The following is a 22669-nucleotide window of genomic DNA, read 5'->3' on the forward strand; positions in this document are numbered from 1 at the left end:
CTTTATTCACTAAGCTGCGCTGCTACAGCAGCTTAATGACTGCAGGGAGTGTTATAATCCCCTGCACACGCTATGCAGCCATAGAGAGCGCAGTGAAATTACGCTGGGCTCAGTAGCTTCAAATTACGATATTCCTGCACTTAGATTGGCCCAATGGCCTGACTGTCAAGTCAGATTATAACACTCCCTGCTGCCATTAAGCTGCACTGCTATAGCAGTGCAACTTAGTGAATCAAGCCCAATGTGCATTAAATAATGGAAATCATTAACAAACTATTCCTTAGGGCCCATTCACACTTTGCACGAGTGATTTTGCAGTGATTAGTGCTGTAAAATCACTGGACACACATTCGAAAATCGCGGTGGCAATCGCGGCAGTGACATATAGTTACTATTGCAGTAGCGCTTTAAAAAGCGTTAGCGCTTTGGCAATTTGTGGGAATCACCCGCTAATCGCCGTAGTGAGAACGGGCTCTTACTCTGACTACACTACTCTGACACTGCAGGTGCCCTTGGTAGGCGTTAGGGCTCAATATCAATAGAGTGCTTGGGGCCCCATGTAAAACTTATGCCAGGGCCCCAAGCTCCTTAGTTACGCCAATGAGTAGTGGTGCCGCTTAACAATTGGCATCTTTGTACTAATATGTAAAATAAATATTAATGTGTAAAAATCAGTTTCAGGCCATAAAACCATTCACCCTTGGTCATATGAGAAGTTTAGGAATCAGTGTAACACCTTCCTGAAGCATCATAATGCTGTACAGGTGTAGGTTAGGTATATACCCAAGATAATCAAGGATATACAGAAGACTGTACAGTGTGAAAACATGCTGCACATTAAGCAGATCCAATTATTCTGCATTCAGAATAAGACTCATTACAGAATTAATGTGACTGTTAAGCTGCCTTAATGGGGATTTAGAAGGTTGATGTTAGTTAGTATTATTAAGTCAGCGTCTGTCTCAGCTGGAAATAATATCTACATACAGTGCCAAGTAAATGTTCATCTGCCTCAGTGTTTGTATTGTTTTGTTGCGCCGTACAGCCTGGAATTAAAACTAATTTTTTGGGGGACAACACTATTTGTTTTACAAAACAGAAATCATGAATGTGCATTGGTGCTCAAGACAAGTCGATACTTGGTAGAGCCACATTTTCCTGTAATTTCAGGCGCAAGTCTCTTGGGGTAGGCCTATATTAACTTAGCACATCTAGCCAATGGGATTTTCACCCAATTCCTCAAAGCATAACTGCTCCAACACCTTCAAGTTAGGTGGGCTGTGCTGATGCTACAGCAATCTTCAAGCTATGGCATAGACTCTCAATAGGCTAATGGTCTGGGCTTTGACCAAGTCATTTCAAGACATATAAATATGCCCTTTTAAACCACTTCTGTGGAGTCTTAGCTGTAAGTTTGGCACTAGTCTACTTTAGGGGACCCCATAGACATCCCCAAAGACAAACGGCTTTTTACTGCTCGTGGAAAACGCAATACGCTTGGCCGCGACCACTGATTTGTAAGAAACAGGGGACCCAGGGGGCCAGGACCTTTCGGCCGATGGGCTTCGTGCATGGTGTTCAATTTGGCTACCACCTCCATTCGCACAGTTTTGCTAAACCTATTGGTGGTGTGGATAGTGAGTGACTCTTGCTGGGGCCCCTATTTCTTGCAATTAGAAGCGGCCATTTGTCTAGGAGGATTCCCATTGGGTCCCCTAAAGCACCATAAGTTTGGGGCAATTGTTCTGGTGGAAGGCAAACCTTCTTCTCAGTCTCAAATCACTGGCAGACTGAAATTAGACTTTATGAAGAATTGCCCTGTATTTAGCACCATCCACATTTCCTTCAATTTTGATTTATTTTCCTATGCCTCCCAATGAATAGCAAACACCATATTTTACTGTGAGATTTGTGTTTTGGGGTGATGAATATTATTAGGTTTGCACCATCCATTGTATTTTCCATTATGGCCAGAAATTTCAGTTTTAGTCTCAACTGAACAGAGAACCATCTTCCATCTGTTCCTTCTTAAGCATTCCGGATAAACTCACATTTCTTCTGTGTCTACAGTTGCCGTTAGGGTCCTCTGCACAAACACTGGTATCAGAGTCCCAGCAGAACTATTTGGCTATCATTGGATTTCAAAAAAACAATGGGAATCCTACATAACACCAGGGAGGATTTTCATTGGTTCAGTGGTGGACAAATGAGAATTCTACCTGTTATAGGTAGGATTCCAATTGATCTATCCAATGAAAGCCCTATTCTGCCTGGGCTCTGAGCTTACCATTACCGGCATTTGTCCCCAAGCCCAGCAACGTATGTGCGGAGGACCCGAATGGTGACGACTGCAGCTGCGGGCCAGATGCACAACAGTTGGTATTGTGAATAGTATGTGACTGGGCACAGCGTATCCGGTCAGGACCTGCTTAGTGCATCCAGCCTTAAGTGTGAACCTAGCCTAACTTTCATTTTATGGATGGCTGGCAGCCTGCATGTTTCCATTACCTCAGAAATGCTGCACTAGTGAATCTTCCATGATCTGTAACAAGGCCTTTGCAGCAGGCCTGGAGGAGAGTGATGTTGTGACATCATATCTCTGGTTAGATTCTCAGCAAGAGGTGCCTGGGGTCATACTTTATCATTGCACAGCTATTCAAACAGACAAAATGCTATCTTTTCTCCAGCAAAGCAAAGGTCAATTACCTTTACATTCCACAGGTCATTTCATAATGCCTTATGTACATACAGTCTATATGCTGTAATCTAATCTCATCAATAAATAAAGTATTTCTTGCATTGGGACTCAAAGCAGTTCTTCAAGACTTCTACTTGTTTTACAAAGAAAACTAAAGCTGACCTTACACTATTCAATTATCACTCAATTTTCTGTTTTCGATAAAAATTGCAGTCTAAATTGGAATCAATGTTACAATCAATATTATGATCAATTATTTGCAACCAACTAAAAAACAACATTGCAGATCTATCTTCCAAACAATTTTAGCCATTAATATCAATCTTAATATCAATCGAAAACAAAATCGAGCAATAACTGAATAGTGTATAGCCAGCTTAATTAATGCTAATTTCTTCAAATGTAAAAAAAAAAAGTATAAAAAGCAATCACACAGAATAAGGGAAGTACCTTCTGAATTGTCTCCATTTATGTAGTTGTAAAGTCGTTTAAAGCTTTTCATAATTCCCAGGCCTAAACCATCCAGCTCTAGGTATGTTGTCACCCACTGTGTCGTATCATATTGTCTTAGCTCAAACGTCTGCAAAACATAACAGAAATCATATAGAGATGATGACAGTTTGGTACCTTGACTGCAAAGATGCTGAGGGGGATTCATTGAAATTGGTATACATTTAGTAAGCAAAAAAAACTGGCCAGATGCACGTATGGCGCACGGCAGGCAATGTGTTTATGGGTATTCATTAACTGCATCCTGGTGCAGCATTCCCCAATTTCCCCTGCTCAATACCACAGCAAAGCTGCAAAGATTTAAACATTTTCCCTGGCATTTTTGTCAAGGGAATGTTTATAAACCGTTCCCTTAGGCCTGGGACCCACTAGCAGCGCTCTTCTAAGCGATTGTGATTGGTAAAGCTCTTGATAATGTAATGCTATGGGTGATTTTTAGGAAATCGCATTCCTCAAGTGGCTGGTTAGTGTACTGGTTAAGGGCTCTGACACAGGAGACCTGGGTTTGAATCATAGTACTTCCTGTTCAGTAAGCCTGTACCTATTTAGTGATAAGACCTTGGTCAAGACTCCCTAGCACTTCTACTGCCTATAGAGTGCTCCCTAGTGGCTGAAGCTCTCAGGGACGGTTCTAGACTTTTCTGTTGCCTGAGGATGCTTCCCCCCCCTTCCCCCGAATTGGAATGATCGCACAGTACGTGACAATTTGCACCACACACTATAGCTGCGGTGAGCCCCCCCCAAAAAACACTCTCAGTATAGGTAGGTAGCCAGTTATAGGGGCCCCCAGTGTTGGTAGCGAGGTACAGTTGCCCCCAGTATAGGTTAGCCAGGTACAGTTGCCCCAGTATAGGTTGGCCAGGCACTCTTTTCACTGTTTCTGTCTGGTGCTGCCCCCAGATTTCTGCCGCCTGAGGTAGTTGTCTCACTTGGCATCATGAGCAGACTGGGCCTGGAAGCTCTGGCACTTTTCATATCAGAAGCAAGAAAAGTGCTGCTAGTCGGTCCTAGGCCACACTGTCATTATTCTTCAATATTTTGTATTATTTTTATTTATTTATCCCCCACACATTAACTTCTTGCTCCCCAAGCAAGCTGGTAAAGCCCAGGGAGTGTAAAGCCCACTGAAGTGGGGCTTCAGTCCTGAGCCATAACAACTCACATGATCCATAAAATTGAAAGGCAAACTGTAAAGGGGGAGTGGGGGGGGGGGCATGGAAAAGCCTTCCCCTCTTTGCAAATAGACTTTGTTCAATGTAGTACTCATGTATTCCTCATGCTAGGGGCAGTGGAGGTTAGGCTTGGTGGGCAGCTTATGGTGGTATCAGTAACCCTACTTTAAAAGTAAATAGACCCATGGATATTTAATCTCTCCTAGATACTTTATAATAAAGTTTAATTTGACTTAAAGTATAAATATTATCCAATAAAAATATTTTTTTTTCCTTTTATTTTTTTATTGTATATGTACTCTTCCATTTTCCTTTCTATTCTTATTTAATCTTCTGCTAGTGTGTGGCCAGCTCCTATCAAGACATTAGAACAGAAGACTAGCAGAATAGAATAGAAAAACACTGAAAACTAAAAAAAAAAACACAAAGTTTATGGGACAAAAGTGGAATTTCCCTTTAGGCTGGTTTTGCACTTATTTTTTGTGTTGTGGTGGGGATGCGATGCTCCTGCTGTATCCACCGCAACACAAACATATGACCCTGCGGCAGAGTGCGCTGGCAGGGTCACATGCATAGCGCCGCCCTCCACAATGCACTACGCTCCCATTAATGAAATTCCTGGGTGGCCATTTGACTTCATGCTGCAGACTTTGCGTTGGCTTAGAGGCGTTTCAGAAGCTTCTGGCGTAACGTGACGTGACACAGTAAGTGTGCAAGGCCCCATACACTTCCATTGCTGTTGCCTTACCATGCAGTAAAACAGGGAAACACATTGCACACTTGCAATGCAAAGTGTAAAAGGGGCCTCAAAGAATGCTGGGGGGGGGGGGACGGAAACAAAGCCCATGGTAATCTAGATTACTTAAACCTGAGACCACTCATGCTGCTCGTTGTGTTCAGGGTCCTTCCCTTTCCCCATCCTTCTTCATATTTAACTAGCTTCCTCAGTCCAAGTGCCTCCTTGAAGTCCCCCATGGTGATGAGTACTTTAGAACTGCACATGCATGAGTTCCACACATGCACAGCAAAATACAGTGCTTGTGCATGAACGCTTTCTGTCACTACACATGTACAACTCAGATCTTCTGGGAGGCTGTGGGATGAAGAGGACTGGGAACAGGAAACGGATGGGAGGCACCCAGGAGACAACAAGCAGCAGAGGGAGTCTGAGAGCCAGTTCACACTGGCCATAAAAACATTCTGTTTAGGTGACCGTAACGGGCTGATCCTAGTGAATTGCGAACAGATCCTATCTTAAACAATAAGACCCGTTCACATTGCTCTATTGGAACGCATCCAATCGGCCTGTTCCACCAAGTGGATCACAAGTTTGGGGAGGGAGCAATTTCCCCGGATTGACGGATGTGTCGTATTCACCACATGGAACAGAGGGTCACGGATCAAAAACTGATCCACAATAAAAACTGTTTCACGGATCGGTTTTTACTTGGATCAGTTTTTGAAGTGTGAACCGGCCCTAAGGATTAGGTCAGCGATCCCCAACCTTTTTCGGTCAAGGGCCAGGTCAACATACTTCAGACTGCTGGGGGGGGGGGGGGGGGGGGGCGGAGTATACATAATAGCCCCAGGATATGAATAAGGACATTGCTGTCCGAAACATGTAAGCCTTTTGAAATCTAATGTAGAAAAAAGAACCGCACACCTTATTGTGCGAGTGCTGGTGCAGGACTCCTAGGCAGCATAAACAAGTATCCAAAGGAGGGGTCCGCACACAGTCTTAGTGAAGCAAAAAGTGCAAGTTTTTATTGCTCCATTACACACATGCAATGTTCATCTGACAGTTTTGGCTGACAATCGTTTCAGGGCCATTTGTGGGTCCCCTTTGTCAAGGTATAGGCAGAAAAAACATATATACGTATATAGTACTCCTCCTTTGGATACTAGCCTTTTTAAATAGTCTGCTTGTTCAATAAAATCGTTTAGATGTCACCTGTTGGAGTGTGCGGAAGCTACTTCTAAACCAATTGGACAGCAGTGTCATCTGATGTGGAATTGGATTGGAAGCCAGAGAATGACTGCTCGCTGGCTTCCCTGTGGATTGGTGGTGCCAGCACTACTATTCTATATGCAAGCCACCGATATTTAAAGATGCAGTGGAGTGCATCTATAAGTAATACATTTTGTGAGTGGGGGCCGGTGAAAAGGCCTTGGGGGCTGCATTCGGCCCATGGGCCTTTGTTTGAGGACCACTGGATTAGGGGTATCTAGCCCCTCAGTCGGCTTAATTCAATTGTTTTTACCTCACTTCAGAGTTAATGTAAGGCCCTCTTTACACTTAGGGCTTGATTCACAAAGCCGTGCAAACTGTCAGAGTGCCGCGATTCGCGCGATCGCGGACTTTTGCACGTGCAATTTGCCGCAAATCGCGGCACTTTGCGTGCGCAAAATTCCGCGAACGGCACTTCACGTGCTAACTGTTTAGCACACCCGTGCTAAACAGTTTGCACAGCTTTGTGAATCAAGTCCTTAATACGTTGCGCCGCATTGGAACACAATGCATTAAGAGCAAATAGGGCATTAAACTCAGATATTAACACATGTCCTCTATGCCCTTGTTGGCCTCCTGTAACCACATGCAATATTTAGTCAATTCTGAGATCTGGGCCAGGAGGTTTGGCAGAGCCTAGCAGCAGGAGGCTCCAGCACCCAAACACAACAGGGGAATGATAGCTGTGTGAGTTGTGTGCCCCCTCCTACACTGCGCCCTGAGGCTGGAGCCTCTCTTGCCTCTGCCCTGGCCCGGCCCTGTTTGTGTACACCCCTGATACTAGATAATGTATAGAAAGAAGTAAATGGGAAGCAGCACTCCGTCCAGTAATCAGCAGGATGTGCCTTGGCTATCCGTTCACCAAGTGGACGTTCAACTGTAGAGATATGGAGCCGGCACCATCCACTAGAGAATGTATACTCACAAGCAGACACAGCTTTTTCACCCGTTTACCTCTTGTCATGAATGTGGAATTATCTCCGTGGTCAGCGCACAACCTGTGCGCCGACACTACGAAAACCCCCACAAGCGTTTAGATAAGGGAACCCAGCTTTGGTGCAAATGCACCTGTAGAGAGGAATTCCAACCGGCAGATGGAGCTGTGGAGTGCAGAGGAATAAACCCTCTGCACAGCAACAGATGCCAGATAGAAATTGTACGAAATGAAGCAATACAGGGCAAGATAGCCTCTCGAGAGAGAGTGAGCACAGAGACAGAATGTATGTATGTCCACCAATCTAGTCGCCACCCGGCGACGGTTGACATACAACAGCGAAGACCAAAGTGAGAAAGCAATCGCAAGAATAGCGATTGCTAATAGAGACACAAGACTGAGTAAAGGCAGATCATAGGATGAATAAAGACAGAACCAATAAACAAACTATAATCCAACACGAAAGAACAGAAAGGACTAGCTACACGCTGTCACCACACATTAAGCGCAATAGCGACAAAGCGCGTGCAATGTACGGTCACCGCACGTGAAGCGCAACAGCGACAAAGCGTACCAACCCTGACTAACAAATAAAACACGAAAAAAGAAAACAAACAAAGAACGCGAACGCTTGCCTCGCCCAGACAACAGCAAGCGTTTGTTCCGGACAAGACGGACAGAAGGAGTAACCAGTAGCAACCGCTGCTCTGGCTATACTCCAAGACAGAGTACCGAGAGATCCACCACCTCTACCGCTAGGGCGAATGCGATCCAAACAGACAGACAGATGGAGCAACCAGTAGCAACCGCTTATCTGGCTTACACTCCAAGACAAAATACAGAAAGATCCACCGCCTCTACCGCTAGGGCGAATGCGATCCAAACAGAGCGATTCACTGTCAGCCGCCGTTGGAGAAAGTGCAATCTCAACAGATAAGACAGAACTAGGCAATACAGATAATAAACAACCTGACTGCGCTAGAAGGAATGCTAGTGCACTCCCAAAGATAACTACTCTAAGACAATATTTAGCAAACAATTAGCAGAGGGGCTGTAACTCAGGGTAAGTCCAGCAGAACCAAACCTTTATGACCAGCAGGGAATTCTGGGAGGAAATGGCATTTATACTGCAAGCCTTCAAAAGAGGCAGAGCTAAACCAGATAAGTGAATGCAAATCCCTCACCAGAACAGCAAATCTGAACTTGCAGAGAGAAAACAGGTCTCCTTTCCAGGGACATGCAGCATGCAGACCTGAAAAATGGTCAAAAAGCTGCCTGCCTGTACAGACAGCAGAACAGATCATTACACCTCCGTTTTCCCCTTATCTATGTTACATTTTTAAGCTTCCAAAGAGCAGAAAGTGAGTGATTATTTCGCTTGTAAATGTGCTGGAAGGTTATTTTTATCAATTAGGTGATAAATAATTCATGTATGAGAAGTTTTGTGAATAGAGCCCATTGTAGGTTCCTAAACAAAGCTATGCACAGCCATTTGGGAGTGAGATTAACCCTCCTGGCGGTATAAAAAAATCCACCAGGAGGCAGCGCAGCAGGTTTTTTTTTTTTTTATATCATGTAGCGAGCCCAGGGCTCGCTACATAATAGCCGCTGCTCAGCGGCATCCCCCCGCCCGCTTCGATCAGGAAATCCCGTTCATGGCGACGGGGCGGGATGACGGGGCGGGATGAGGTCACCGAGGTCGGGACGTCATTGGGAGTCCCGAACCACCCCTCAGCGCTGCCTGGCACTGATTGGCCAGGCAGCGCACGGGGTCTGGGGGGGGGGGGGGGCGCACGGTGCGCCGGATAGTTGCGAGCGAGCGCGGGGAGGCGGCGATCGGTGTGCTGACGCAGCTAGCAAAGTGCTAGCTCCGTTCAGCAAAAATAAAAAATTAAACAAATCGGCCCAGCAGGGCCGGAGAAAACCTCCTGCGCGGCTTACCCGAACCGCCAAGGAGGTTAAAGAAGATGTATGGAGTGGACAGAGCATGCAACGTTCAGTGGTGAACAGGGGGGGAGCACCAACCAAGGAGAAGCCTGCGTAACTTAGTGGCTAAACAGTGTATGGAGACACTATAGAAATCCCAGGTATGAGCTCTATTTGGTTCAGGTGTGCTTTAAAGAGACACTGAAGCGGAAAAAAATTATGATATAATTTGTATGTGTAGTACAGCTAAGAAATAAAACATTAGGAGCAGAGGCATAAGTCTAATACTGTTTCCAGTACAGGAAGAGTTAAGAAACTCCAGTTGTTATCTATGCAAAAAAAGCCACTGAGCTCCATGACTTTCAAAGTCACAGAGAGCTCTGTCTTCTGAAGCTGGTTATCTCAACTATCAGTCATTATATCTTCTTTTTCTACACAGAGGAGAGGTCAATAGTTCACTGGCCTGCTCTGTAAAATCATTTAGAATGCTGAGTAGTGTGTAAACTGCAAATATTAGAGAATTATGCAATGTTATATAAAAAAACTATATAACTGAAAATAAAAATATGAGAATACTTTCTTTGCTACTAATGTTCTAGCGATTATCTATACTACACTTACAATTATATCATAATTATTATTTTCTTGCTTCAGTGTCTCTTTAATATAACATTATATTTTACTTATAGATGGATCCTCTGACTTTTACAGACAAAACAGAAAAATAAGCAAAAGATGCATAAGATCAGAAGATGTGTAAATTGTTATTAACTACCAAAATATCTGGACCTGAGCAAACTCACTATACCAGCATTAATGGGTCTTGTGACTGGCTGGTGTAATTAAAATGTTCTTAACTGGACACAGGTCTCCAAAGCAAGAACTGCTGATATGAAATAGCGATACAAGTGATTAACATTCCTGCTGTGTCATTAACAATTGTTGCTACTAAATACAAAACAGAAACCTTCCCAGTCATAGCAAAAAAGTGACCAGATTTACCATATTAATAAAAAGCAAGCCATGTGTAGAGATCAAGGATACTCGGTCTAATATTCGGTCGTAACTGCCATGTGCACCAATGGTACCACTCAGAATTAGGGCCAGATTTGTACTCTTTACCGCCCTAGGCCACTGTCACCAGCCGCCCCCCTTCAGTATAGGTAGTGATGGCTCAAACCTCCGACTTTAGGTTCGCGAACCTCAAATGCTAACTTCCGCAAAAGTTCGGGTTTGCGCGAACTTTGCAAACCGCAATAGACTTTAATGGGCAGGCGAACTTTCAAAACTTCAAACATTAATTCTGGCCACAAAAGTGATGGAATAGATGTTTCAAGGGGTTTAACACCTGGAGGGGGGCATGGCAGAGTGGGATACACGGCAAAAGTCCCAGGGAAAATTACGGATTTGACGCAGAGCAGGGCAGAAATCACATTGCATGTTAAATTGGAGGCATAAAGTGCTTTAAAACATCTTGCGGGTATACATCAATCAGGTAGTTTAATTAGTGTACTGCTTCATACTGACAGACCAAACTCACTGTGTAACGCACCGCAAACAGCTGTTTGTGTAGTGATGGCCGTGCTGGACTGGTGCGCACCATGGCGAGAGTGCAGGCGATGGCGGTTTTCAAGCCCATATGGTTGGGCAGAGGTAGCTCAATGACAGAACCACAGTGACTGTCCAGCTGATCGAATTTGGTCTCTCCACAATGAAGCAACGACCTTATTATCTTGGGTCAGGTGTGCCCCCCCACCACACTCATCTAGCTGGTCATTGCTTCCTTGTGATACGCAAGCCCCTTCACCGCAGCACCACCTGGCGTCCTGGACCCTGTTGGTGGTGGCGGACAAGGCAGTTAAGCGGCCTGCAGGCAGAGATGCTGTGTGGGGACCGGCTTAGTCTTTGGGCAGGCCTGACCGTGCTTTGCAGACCAGGCATCCGTGGTCAGATGGACCCTTGACCCAACGCTGTGTGCCAGAGATGACACCACTTGCCTTTCAACATCACGGTACAGTTTGGGTATCGCCTTTTTTGAGAAATAATTGCGGCCTGGTATCTTCCACTGTGGTGTGTGGCTTTGCTTTTGTGTGCTGCTTTTCCTCAGGTGGTCATCCCATTGCAGTTAGTGCTTTGTCATCATGTGCCTTCGTAAGGTAGTTGTCCCTACGCGGGTCTTGGTCTTTCCACAGCTCAATTTTCGGTGGCAGAGAGTACAGATGGCAGTGCTCTCATCTGAGGCAGACACAAAAAAAAATTTTTCACACCGCTGAGCCCTGGGATGATGGCACTTTGGTGGCTGCCGACTGAGAGTTAAGTGGGGTGCCAGAATCAGAGCAGGAGGAGGAAGATATGTCTTGGTTCCATGCGAAAGCTGAGGAAGATGAGGTTTTCTGGGTTAGATAGTCAACTACGTCCTGACAATCTTGGGGGTTGATGGCACGTGCCTTCTGAACACTGTACTTTGGTCCAGGGCCGCACAAAATCATGACAGCACGACCTTGAACAGACCTGCCGGGTGGACTGCCTCTGACTCTGCCTCTGCCTGTTTTGTCCATATTGGGGGGGGGATGAAGTGAAAGGTATGTACTGACTTGACTAATACAATGTGCAGTCACACAGGTGCAGTGAAAGGTATGCAGTGACTGCTGGTATGGTATAACAATGTGCAGTCACACAGGTGCAGTGAAAAGTTATGCAGTGACTGGTATATAAAACTGTGTGCTGTCACACAGGTGTAGTGAAAGGTATGCACGGTCCGGACTGGTAAATACAATGTGCAGCTGTCACAACACAGGTGCAGTGAAAAGATAGGCACTGAATGTGCTGGGCCTGGCACAGTATAGCGATTAGTAAGGGCCAGCTGCGACAGACATGGCTGTATATGCAAGTGGCAGTGGCACACATAAGAAAAAAAAGCACATCACAAGAACATTAGCTCTCAAAAGAGCTGTTTTGGGGTGCTTTTCATCAACATGTATCAGCAAGGAGCAAGCTAACAGACCTCCTAACTGTTGCTTTCCCTATCTCCCCAATGTCTCTCCCTTCTCTCACTAATACTGCAGCACACAGAGTGAGAACATGGCCGACGCTGCTGCCTTATATAAGGCGGGGGGGGGAGGGGTTCCAGGAGGGAGTGCAGCTTGATTGGCTGCCATGTGTCTGCTGACTGTAATGTAGAGGGTGAAAGTTTAGCCCAATGACGTAGTATAGGGGGCGGGTCGAACTTGCATAAAGTTGGCATTCGATCGCGAACCACCGATGTTCCCATGAATAAGTTCGCATGCTACTGTTCGGGCCATCTCTAAGTATAGGTAGTGGAGATGATCAGTGAGATGCAAATTTTTCCGAAATTATACAAATTTTTATGCAAATGTATGCAGTTTTTCAAGCTGCATATATTTTCATTAAAAATTGCATAAGTTTGCATCAACTCAGAACAATTTGCATATCTGAGATCATCCCTAGCGAGATGACCCCTCCCCCTTCCCTCCAGTATAGGTAGCCAGATGACCCCTCCCCCCTTTCCCTCCAGTATAGGTAGCCAGATGACTTCCTTAATCCCTCCTTTTCCCACTCCCCCTTTCAGTATAGCTAGCCAGCTACCTTCACACCGCAGCAGCCATCAGTGTCATTCATTTCTCCACTCATCTCCAGTGCAGAAGCTTCCTCTTCCTTTCCATCTCCAATGCTGCCCAAGTCCATAGCTGCTGGCCACAATGCAAATGTACACAGAGAGAAAGGTGGCTGCTGCACAGGCGGCTGGCAGCAGAGTACCGTGGTCAGGCGCTAGCCTGATCTCCCTTACTTATGGCTAACACGGTACAATACTCTCCTTTTTTTTATACTGTGAAACAATAAAATACATTGTTTTAGAGGAACATTTATATTTGTTTAGTTATTTGAAATGCAATGCAGCAGATCAATAGCTGGGGCTGGACAGCCAGTGGTGGATGACCTGGCAATTTAAGACCAGCACTACGGTCGTTTCATGTCCTAACTGACACTTGCTCTCGTGCTTGGTCTGGGCAAAAGAGGCCCCCACTCCCAGCCCACCCTCACTTGCGTTGGAACCAGTGTTTCAACATGTCACCATTGTAAACAAATATTACCAGGAGGTTAAGCCTTAGTAAACTGCCAAAGAGGCTGCACATTTTACATTCCAGGGACAAACGGAAGTGAAACTGAGGGAGGGATCACACTTGTATCTGCAGAACTGCAGACAATTCACTGCATGTTTTTCCGCATGATTTTGCTGTTTGGGGTGCGTTTCAACACATGCATTTTTTTATAGTAGCCAGTGATTTCATAAAAAAAAAATGCATGTGTTGTGCAGAAAAGTAGTGCAAGTTGTATCTTTTTGGCTCTATTCACACCTGCGTTTTCAAAAGGCCGGCAATTTTTGCTGGCGTTTTGCAGGAGTGATTTTTCCGCGATTTCTTGCGGAAAAATCACTGAACACTGCGGCGATTTTGTGCTTCTGTAGCACTGAAACGTGATCGCCTGGAAATCGCCTGAAAATGGTGCAGTGCCGTTTTTGCCCGTTTTTGGGCGATTTTCGCAAATCGCCCAAGTAAGAACAGGCCCCTAGGGTTTCATTACGCTAACGGTTTTAAAAAGCGCTAGCGTTTGAGCGTTTTGCTAAAATCGCAGCAAAACGCTCTAATGTGAATGGGGCCTTTTTGAAAGCTATGCAGAATCGCAGATGCATATACAGCAGCTTGAGCACCTTTTTCTGCCACTTTTTCCCTTCCATTCAATCTTCCACTGCTATGCTTGGATACAGCAGTCCTCTCAATAATTGTGTGGCTTTCTGAACCAGAATGAGAGACCTTTTTAAGGCTCGGGACACCCTTGCTGGTGTTAAGGGCTAATTAGCTGTGTGGAATGAGACACTATGGCCCTTATTCAATTTACGTTTTTCTCCTTCTACTTCGGTTTAAAATAATTTTGCAGCACTCCGCAATTGAAAAAGTACCAAAAAGTAGATTAAAAAGTACAACATAATAAAACCCTAAATTCAGCATCTCAGAAAATTAGAATATGAAAAAGTTCAATAGTGTACACATTCAAAGTGGAAAAGTACTAAAAACTAGGTAAACAAATAATATTAAACTTAGTCATAGTTAAGAATATTGTGGGTGTGGTTATCCTAGCAGTCAGAGAGGTTGCCATTCACCCAATCACATTAGCTGATTTTCCCTTTGAGGTTTCCTGTTGGGTCCCACTAGGGGCACTGTTGCCAGATAAAATTGGGGGCAGCGTCAGCCCCTTTACAACAAAGTGTCTGACACTTTAATCACTGCTGCCCACACCCGCTGCACCGCATAATTTAAATATTACATGGGCGCATTTGGGCTCGCAGTTAAAGGAGTTATCAGGCTAATATTACGAAAATAAGCGATACTTACCCGGGGCTTCCTTCAGCCCCAAGCTCCCAGCATGTCGCTGGCCGCAGCTCTGCACGTAGCCATTCGCCGCAGCTCCCTCCCGGTCCCCGGCGATGACGTCAGGCCAACCTCCAGGTCGGCCTGTACTGCGCCTGCGCGAGCGGCACTGTCAATCACCGAGTCGTGGACCGGAGCAGAACCTGCGCAGTCCGCTCCGGTCCACGTGGCGGTGATTGACTGCGCTGCTGGAGTCCTGGAGGTCGGTCTGATGTCATCGATGCGGCGAACGGCTGTGTGCAGCGCTGCGGCGAGGGACATGCTGGGAGCTTGGGGCTGGAGTAAGCCTTGGTAAGTAGCGCTTATTTTCGTAATACAGTGGGTTGCAAAAGTATTCGGCCCCCTTGAAGTTTTCCACATTTTGTCACATTACTGCCACAAACATGAATCAATTTTATTGGAATTCCACATGAAAGACCAACACAAAGTGGTGTACACATGAGAAGTGGAACGATAATCTTACATGATTCCAAACATTTTTTACAAATAAATAACTGCAAAGTGGTGTGTGCATAATTATTCGGCCCCCTTTGATCTGAGTGCAGTCAGTTGCCTATAGACATTGCCTGATGAGTGCTAATGACTAAATAGAGTGCACCTGTGTGTAATATAATGTCAGTACAAATACAGCTGCTCTGTGAGGGCCTCAGAGGTTGTCTAAGAGAATATTGGGAGCAACAACACCGTGAAGTCCAAAAGGACACACAAGACAGGTCAGGGATCAAGTTATTGAGAAATTTAAAGTAGGCTTAGGCTACAAAAAGATTTCCAAAGCCTTGAACATCCCAAGGAGCACTGTTCAAGCGATCATTCAGAAATGGAAGGAGTATGGCACAACTGTAAACCTACCAAGACAAGGCCATCCACCTAAACTCACAGGCCGAACAAGGAGAGCGCTAATCAGAAATGCAGTCAAGAGGCCCATGGTGACTCTGGACGAGGTGCAGAGATCTACAGCTCAGGTGGGAGACTCTGTCCATAGGACAACTATTAGTCATGCACTGTACAAAGATGGCCTTTCTGGAAGAGTGGCAAAAAGAAAGGCATTGTTAACAGAAAGCATAAGAAGTCCCGTTTGCAGTTTGCCACAAGCCATGTTGGGCCACAGCAATCATGTGGAAGAAGGTGCTCTGGTCAGATGAGACCAAAATGGAACTTTTTGGCCAAAATGCAAAACACTATGGGCCATATGCAATTCACTTTTTCACCTGGGTTTTCTCCTAGGTGATATTTTCAAAACTTGTCATAAAATGACTTTTACACTATCTGCAAACAAACAAATACTCAAAATAATGTTGACAGTAGTTTTTCATCTACTTTTTGATACTTTTCCCATTGTAAAATGCTAAAAAGTCATTTTAAATTGAAGATGAAAAATTATCTCTTAGGAGAAAAGTCAGGTGAAAAGTGAATTGCATATGGGCCTATGTGTGGTGGAAAACTAACGCTGCACATCACTCTGAACACACCATCCCCACTGTCAAATATGGTGGTGGCAGCATCATGCTTGGGCGGTGCATCTCTTCAGCAGGGACAGGGAAGCTGGTCAGAGTTGATGGGAAGATGGATGGAGCCAAATACAGGGCAAACTTGGAAGAAAACCTCTTGGAGACTGCAAATGACTTGAGACTGGGGCGGAGGTTCACCTTCCAGCAGGACAATGACCCTAAACATAAAGCCAGGGCAACAATGGAATGGTTTAAAAAAAAACATATCTATGTGTTAGAATGGCCCAGTCAAAGTCCAGATCTAAATCCAATCGAGAATCTGTGGCAAGATCTGAAAACTGCTGTTCACAAACGCTGTCCATCTAAACTGACTGAGCTTGAGATGTTTTACAAAGAAGAATGGGCAAGGATTTCAGTCTCTAGATGTGCAAAGCTGGGAGAGACATACCCTAAAAGACTGGCAGCTGTAGTTGCAGCAAAAGGTGGTTCTACAAAGTATTGACTCAGGGGGCCGAATAATTAAGCACACCCCACTTTGCAGTTATTTATTTGTAAAAAAATGTTTGGAATCATGTATGATTTTCTATCCACTTCTCATGTGTGCACCACTTTGTATGTGGAATTCCAATAAAATTGATGCATGATTGTGGCAGTAATGTGACAAAATGTGGAAAACTTCAAGGGGGCCGAATACTTTTGCAACCCACTGTATTAACCTGATAACTCCTTTAAGGGCGATGTTGCTGGATCTAGTTTGGTACAGCTTCAGCTTATGTGGATCAAAGTGTTGGACACATTCTAACACTTTGATCCCCTTCGGTACCACGCTGCACTGAGTGCTTATACAATTACGCTGGCCTGCGTGCAATGGAGTGGAGCTACTGCACACAAGCTGGTGCAAGCTCCCTCTCACCGATGACAGGTTTATCCACGCTCTAGTGCAAGCAGGTACAAACCTGTCCGGATCTCCCTGCAGCAGCTCTCCCGCGATCACCCACACCCCTCTGCACACGGAAAAAAGTAAAGGAACGCAAAAATAGATTTGAATGGGTTAAATTCTTTGCCTAAGCACACTTTGGGCTGATTTACAAAGCGTGATGCTCAGCAATCCCAGACAATCTGCTGAGGTGCAGAGAAAATCCTGTACGTCCACCTCAGAGGCGTAACTAGAAATCACTGGGCCCTCCTGCAAAATTTTATATAGCGCCCCCTAAAAGCCATCCCCCCACCACACGCATTTTCTCTATCAATTACATTAGCTTGTGTGTTTTCACACATACAGACACACATGGGACTTGATTCACTATCAAAGTATATTATCAAAGTTAGCACACCTTATCAAAGTTAACACGCCTTATCAGAGTAGCATACCGAGCGCTATGAACCCGCAGGGGCTCAGGGCAGGACGAGTGGAGCTCTCATCATTGCCAATTAGGAGGCATAAGTTTGACATGCTACTCTGATAAGGCGTGCTATTTGTCTTAGTGAATCAAGCCCTTGGTGTGCAGAAAATGCATACAGAAAACCGATACACAAGTGTGCTCCCAGCCTCAGCTTATTATGGAGCAGAACTGACTCTGCAGACTTCTCCAGCATCACTACAGTAGACAGCACTTTGGAAGGGGTGGAGAGGTTGGGGGCTGGGCGTTCAAAAGAGCCTGCTGCAAACTGAATAGGGACTGTCTACAAATCTTTGTATGCAAAACTTTGTATAATTTGTGATCAGTGGCTGAGCAGATGCAGTCATTAGAACAACTGTGCAGAGAACAGACAGTTTTTTTCTTTCCGCATCCTTAGTTGTGAGTCTCTCAGGACAGGGAAAAGAAACTTCTCCTCCCATGGGGGCCTACTGTGGCTTCTGGGCCCCCCTGTAACAATAGACCCTTGCAGGGTCTATTGTTACTCCCCTGGTCCACCTTATGAAAAAAGTCCCCATTAGCTTGCCTATGCAACACCAACCACCATGACGACTTGATATGACCCTGGCAATGGCGTCCAGCAAAAAGCAGGTGATTAAACTATTTTCTGTCGTTTCTACAAATTTTTGTATTTTTTTTTTACAACAGTATTTATAGGATATTAGATCCCAAATGAAGATGAGAAACGGGAGGAGCAGGCATGTATGGTGAGCTGTCCTGATGCTCACCACTCCCCCGTTCTCCTTTCTGCCCCCCGGTTCACCTGTAATTGCCCTCTGACACTGTCTTCCGGTTGGCTTGGTCGCTCATCAGTGCGCTGGCCGGCTGCACGCGTACTACAGCACGCAACCACGGCCGGGAGCACTCTGCGCAAGCGTGTGATGTCATCGTATGCTGGACCATGCTGGCTGGTATAGCTCAGGGTGCAGAGCCCCACACTGTCTGTGCTCTGAATGCTGACTATACCAGCCTGCATGGGTGACAAGGGGTTGAAGAGGCTTGGGAGGGGGACCCAATACTGTCAGTTTTCTTAAAATGTATGAAATATTCTGATTTTTTTAAATCAATTTTCTCAGAAACTACAGAGTCTTTCTCAGAAATTACAGAATGTTTTGAGAAAATGTTTTGACTTGTTCTTACTATGCTGAAAATTGAACTTACAGTTTTGTACACAGTTATAAAGAAATGGCAGCGCATCTTAAACCAAGCTTCACCTGACTGACATTAGCTGCATAGGGCTGCAAAGCCTCTTAAAGCGGACCTGAACTCTTGCACTGGAGAACAGAGAGAAATCCACCCTGCATATGTTTATAGAGAACAGCCTAATTCTCAATCCTCAGCAAGTAATAAGCTAGTGTAATTTGAGCTCCCAGCTGTCTGCCGAGTTGAGAGCTAATATTATTATTGATTTATAAAGCGCTAACATATTCCGTGGCACTGTACAAAGTAAGAAACAAACATGGGGTACATAATACTGTACAGACAATGGTGTACACTAATATACAAGATACATAATTAGTGACAAAATACAAAAAATGATACAGCATACAGAATACAAAATACAGAAGTGGTAATGACAGTGATAAAAGTAACATGATGAATAAAATGTATAATGATTTCATGTAAACTCAAGAGTTTAACCCTTCCTGTGCTCTCAACAAACCAGCAACTACACTGCAGCATCTCTGAAGGAGCTCTATAAGCTGTAAAAAGGAAATGTTTTTTTCTGTAAAGATTATTATGCTGGTGCTTATCTTTTAGAGCAAAGACAGAGTTCAGGTCCGCTTTAAAAGCACAGCTGTGCTCGTTACAGCTGAAACAGGTGCTACAAACTTACACTAATAGAGGATGTTTACTTCCAAAATAGTTTGCATGCAAACGATTTTGTACTACACCCTTCTACCACAGTGACATCATCCTGTCGGAAGGGTACTATTCCCCCTAACCAGTTCAGTTTGAGCTACAGTTTTTTTTTTTTTTGCAAATTCAGACTGCCACGTTCGTAAGTTCGCATAAAATGTGAAATTTACAAATGGATTACATAAAATCAATTTCATTTCTATATCATAATTCCATAAAAAAATGTTATGTGACATTTTACCTTAGCAAAAATTAGCTCATTATGATCACCACTAGTCCTAGCTAAATCCTGTCACACAAGCAATGATTGCAATCTCTGGGAGGACAACTCGTGCAGTTTCTGCCCCCCATATGCCTTTTGTTTCTACCTACAGCTTACGCTACTCAATCAGTGTACACTGCTGCTTGTTTACTGAGCTGTCAGTAATAGCACTGTCCTTGCCTCAAAGCTACTTTCCCCTCAACGTATATAGCAAATGTTTTCCCCCAAATGGAGACAACAATGTTGGCACCTACTTTCTGTTTAAGATCTGTTAAGAAATATTAAAGTAAATACAATTATTCCATATTACTTTTTATCATCACCGCCTATAGCCACTTATGTTAAACAAATAAAATAAAACACAAAACAACATGAACAGAACATTATCCATGGAAGACAGAACCAATATATTTTTAGAAGCAAATCATACAACATGGACTAGCCTACATGAACTATTACAGAAAAAAATCTGTACTTTGCACCTTATTAATCTTGTATTATGCTCCTCCCACACTTATTTTCTGTCGTTTAATAAACTTTAATCAAGTTTTTTGAAGAAGGGAAAAAAGAGACTTACATCGTATTTCTTCAGCACCTGAAATTTGGGACACTCGTATGAGCCACAAAATGTTGGAACGCCTTTGATGATTTTGTATTCCGCTAGAACTTCAGCCCCGCAGAATGAGAGCAAGGTGAGAGCCAGCACATGTAGATGGGCCATCTCTGCACTCAGCAAGCCAGGAGACTAATGAGGAGGAGTGCTGGGAAATCTGCTGATATGTGGCTGGAAACTGGGGAGGGACTTCACTCAGAATTCTTCACAGCAATAGAAGCTTTTATGTCCTATTTTCAGATTCATGATTAGAATGTGTTGTGACACACTGACCGGTATACATTTACAGATGCATAATACTTAGTAGTCTGTAAGAGTGGATGAGATTTGTCCTCTGTCTTCTGTCTCAGGTTTGGTGGAGAAACACAATTTATACATTGACAAGAGCTACAACAGGTGTGTGTGGATGAGATACAGCAGCAGTAAAGTATCATACCATGTTAGACATCTGTTAAAGCAGGAAGATTGGAATAAGGATGATACCATATGGCTAACTTAAAAGAAAAAAAGTGTAAGGGCTGGTTCCCCCGTGTTCTAAAAATACTCATTCAGTATGTTTTTTTTAAAGTGTACCCAAGGCAGTTTTTAAAGTAAAAAAAAAAAGGGGGGACACAGACGCATGTTCCCATCTGAAGGACATGCCTCTGTGTACCCACCACTTTGCTCTCAGCCCCTCCCCCCTAAACCATGCTAGCCCCCCCACCTCAAGTGCTTGTTGGCTGACTAATGGGAAAGGAGCATCCCTTGTAGGAGAGGAACTACTGAGTAACTCCCCTACCCCACCTCTAAGAGCCTCTTACTGGCTCTCCTCTGCTTGTTCCCGCCTCTCCCCCGCCCCTTCCACGCCAACCGCCGCTCTGTGCTCTCGGAGCTTAACTTGCAGCTTTGTGACCTCGGGGGTCACAGAACCAAAAGTGCTGTAATACAGCACATAGGAGTGTTGGCAATGAACGCTACCTGATGCAGCCACATCAATCAGAAAAATTGGCACAATCAATCAGAAAAATGTATTGTAATTCTTGAATTGAAAAGAAATTAAAAAAAAATTGTATGGTGTTTGGCCACACAGGAAGTCCAAGGCATGTAAAGGTGGCCACACACCATACAATAACATTATTAAATTTTAAAGTAATTCAATAAAAACATTCGGCTGTACAGAAAAATGTAAAGCTTTTTTTTATTTGTTCAAGAAATCTAATCAAATATCTCATTGTTTTCAATATAAATCATGGTGTTTGATTTTCTGTTTAATTTTTATGAAAATGTAATGGGTAGGGTACATTGTCCATTTCTAAATGTATGGATGCAAGCAGCTTTTTCAGAGTTTGCAATCATTTTTTCAAACATTACAATCAGAAAAAAATTAAAAGTGATTTTGCAGCACTGTTCAGGGGCAAGCACAGGTTTTTCAAAGGGGGGGGGGGGGGGGATTCCTGAAAGATCTCCTTCAGCCATACACAATATAGTATAATAGTATGGTAGGACATCCTGCTAGGTACGCATAATGCAATTTCCCCGACCGATCAACAACGGGATTGATCAGGAGTAGTTCGGATACAGATAATAATGAGGACAGCCAACATTGGTAATGAAGGGGAAAGTGAAGCATTCACACAGCAGGGCACAGGGCTGTGCTCATACCTGACTCTGTTAAGTTCCCCAGAGCTGCTCCATGCTCTGTACACACACTACTGCTTCATGCTCTGTACACACACTGCTGCTCCATGCTCTGTACACACACTGCTGCTAGATCCAAAGTCAACTGTAGCAGGGAAAGAAAGGGGGTGGGGCTGTGAGCTGCAGGACGCCTGCCGATATTCTGGCATCTCAACTTATGCTTGTCCCCATATACTGCACTGCCCTGGTCTGAGGGTAATTCTAGACAGCTGTAAACACCCCCCCCCCCCCCCCGCATTGAGCACAAACACGCTTAAAATGCTGCATGTCCTGCGATTGTGATTAACCCTAATTGCAATTGCACTAGTGGGTTCCCCACCACTCATTTCATTGGTAGAGCATTTTTGGGACAATTGTGAACCCCAAAACACTAATGGTCATCTTAGTCATCTTTCCCTCTAATGCTAGACATTCAAGGACAGGAATCAGGATGGTCAATAAGTTGCAAATAAGTAAAATTTTATGTAAATTGTATGCAGCTAGAACATGACTAATCACAACTGACAGGAAGTTAAGATCGGTCCGATTTCAAGCTCCTTACAACGTACATGAAATTTGAATGCAAGCAGAACTTATTTGCATCTCTTTGACATTCTCTAGCCAAGTATCCTAAATAATCCACACTTCATGTTATGCATGCATTTAGCATTGTCACTTTTTCTGTGGAAGTGTTGCTCTTAAAGACAAACCGTAACC

At 44.3% G+C, this 22669-nt stretch overlaps 1 protein-coding gene across 2 annotated transcripts in view; it reads right to left on the bottom strand.

Moving 5' to 3' along the window:
- LOC137570873 (heme-binding protein 2-like) overlaps positions 1–20436 on the bottom strand; it is a 38385-nt gene extending 17949 nt beyond the window's left edge. Inside the window, exons 1-2 of one of the 2 annotated variants that reach the window (XM_068279580.1) lie at positions 20261–20436; positions 3149–3278 (exon numbers count right to left, since the gene is read on the bottom strand). In XM_068279580.1, the coding sequence (XP_068135681.1) occupies positions 3149–3278; positions 20261–20404 (274 nt within the window). In that variant the 5' untranslated portion in view covers positions 20405–20436. Of the gene's footprint in view, positions 1–3148; positions 3279–12854; positions 13229–20260 lie in introns of those variants that run through there. The other variant, XM_068279581.1, reaches the window with a different exon arrangement.
- Between the last annotated feature and the right edge of the window lie 2233 nt (positions 20437–22669).

This window comes from Hyperolius riggenbachi, chromosome 4, assembly GCF_040937935.1.
Source record: "Hyperolius riggenbachi isolate aHypRig1 chromosome 4, aHypRig1.pri, whole genome shotgun sequence".
NCBI lineage: Eukaryota > Metazoa > Chordata > Amphibia > Anura > Hyperoliidae > Hyperolius > Hyperolius riggenbachi.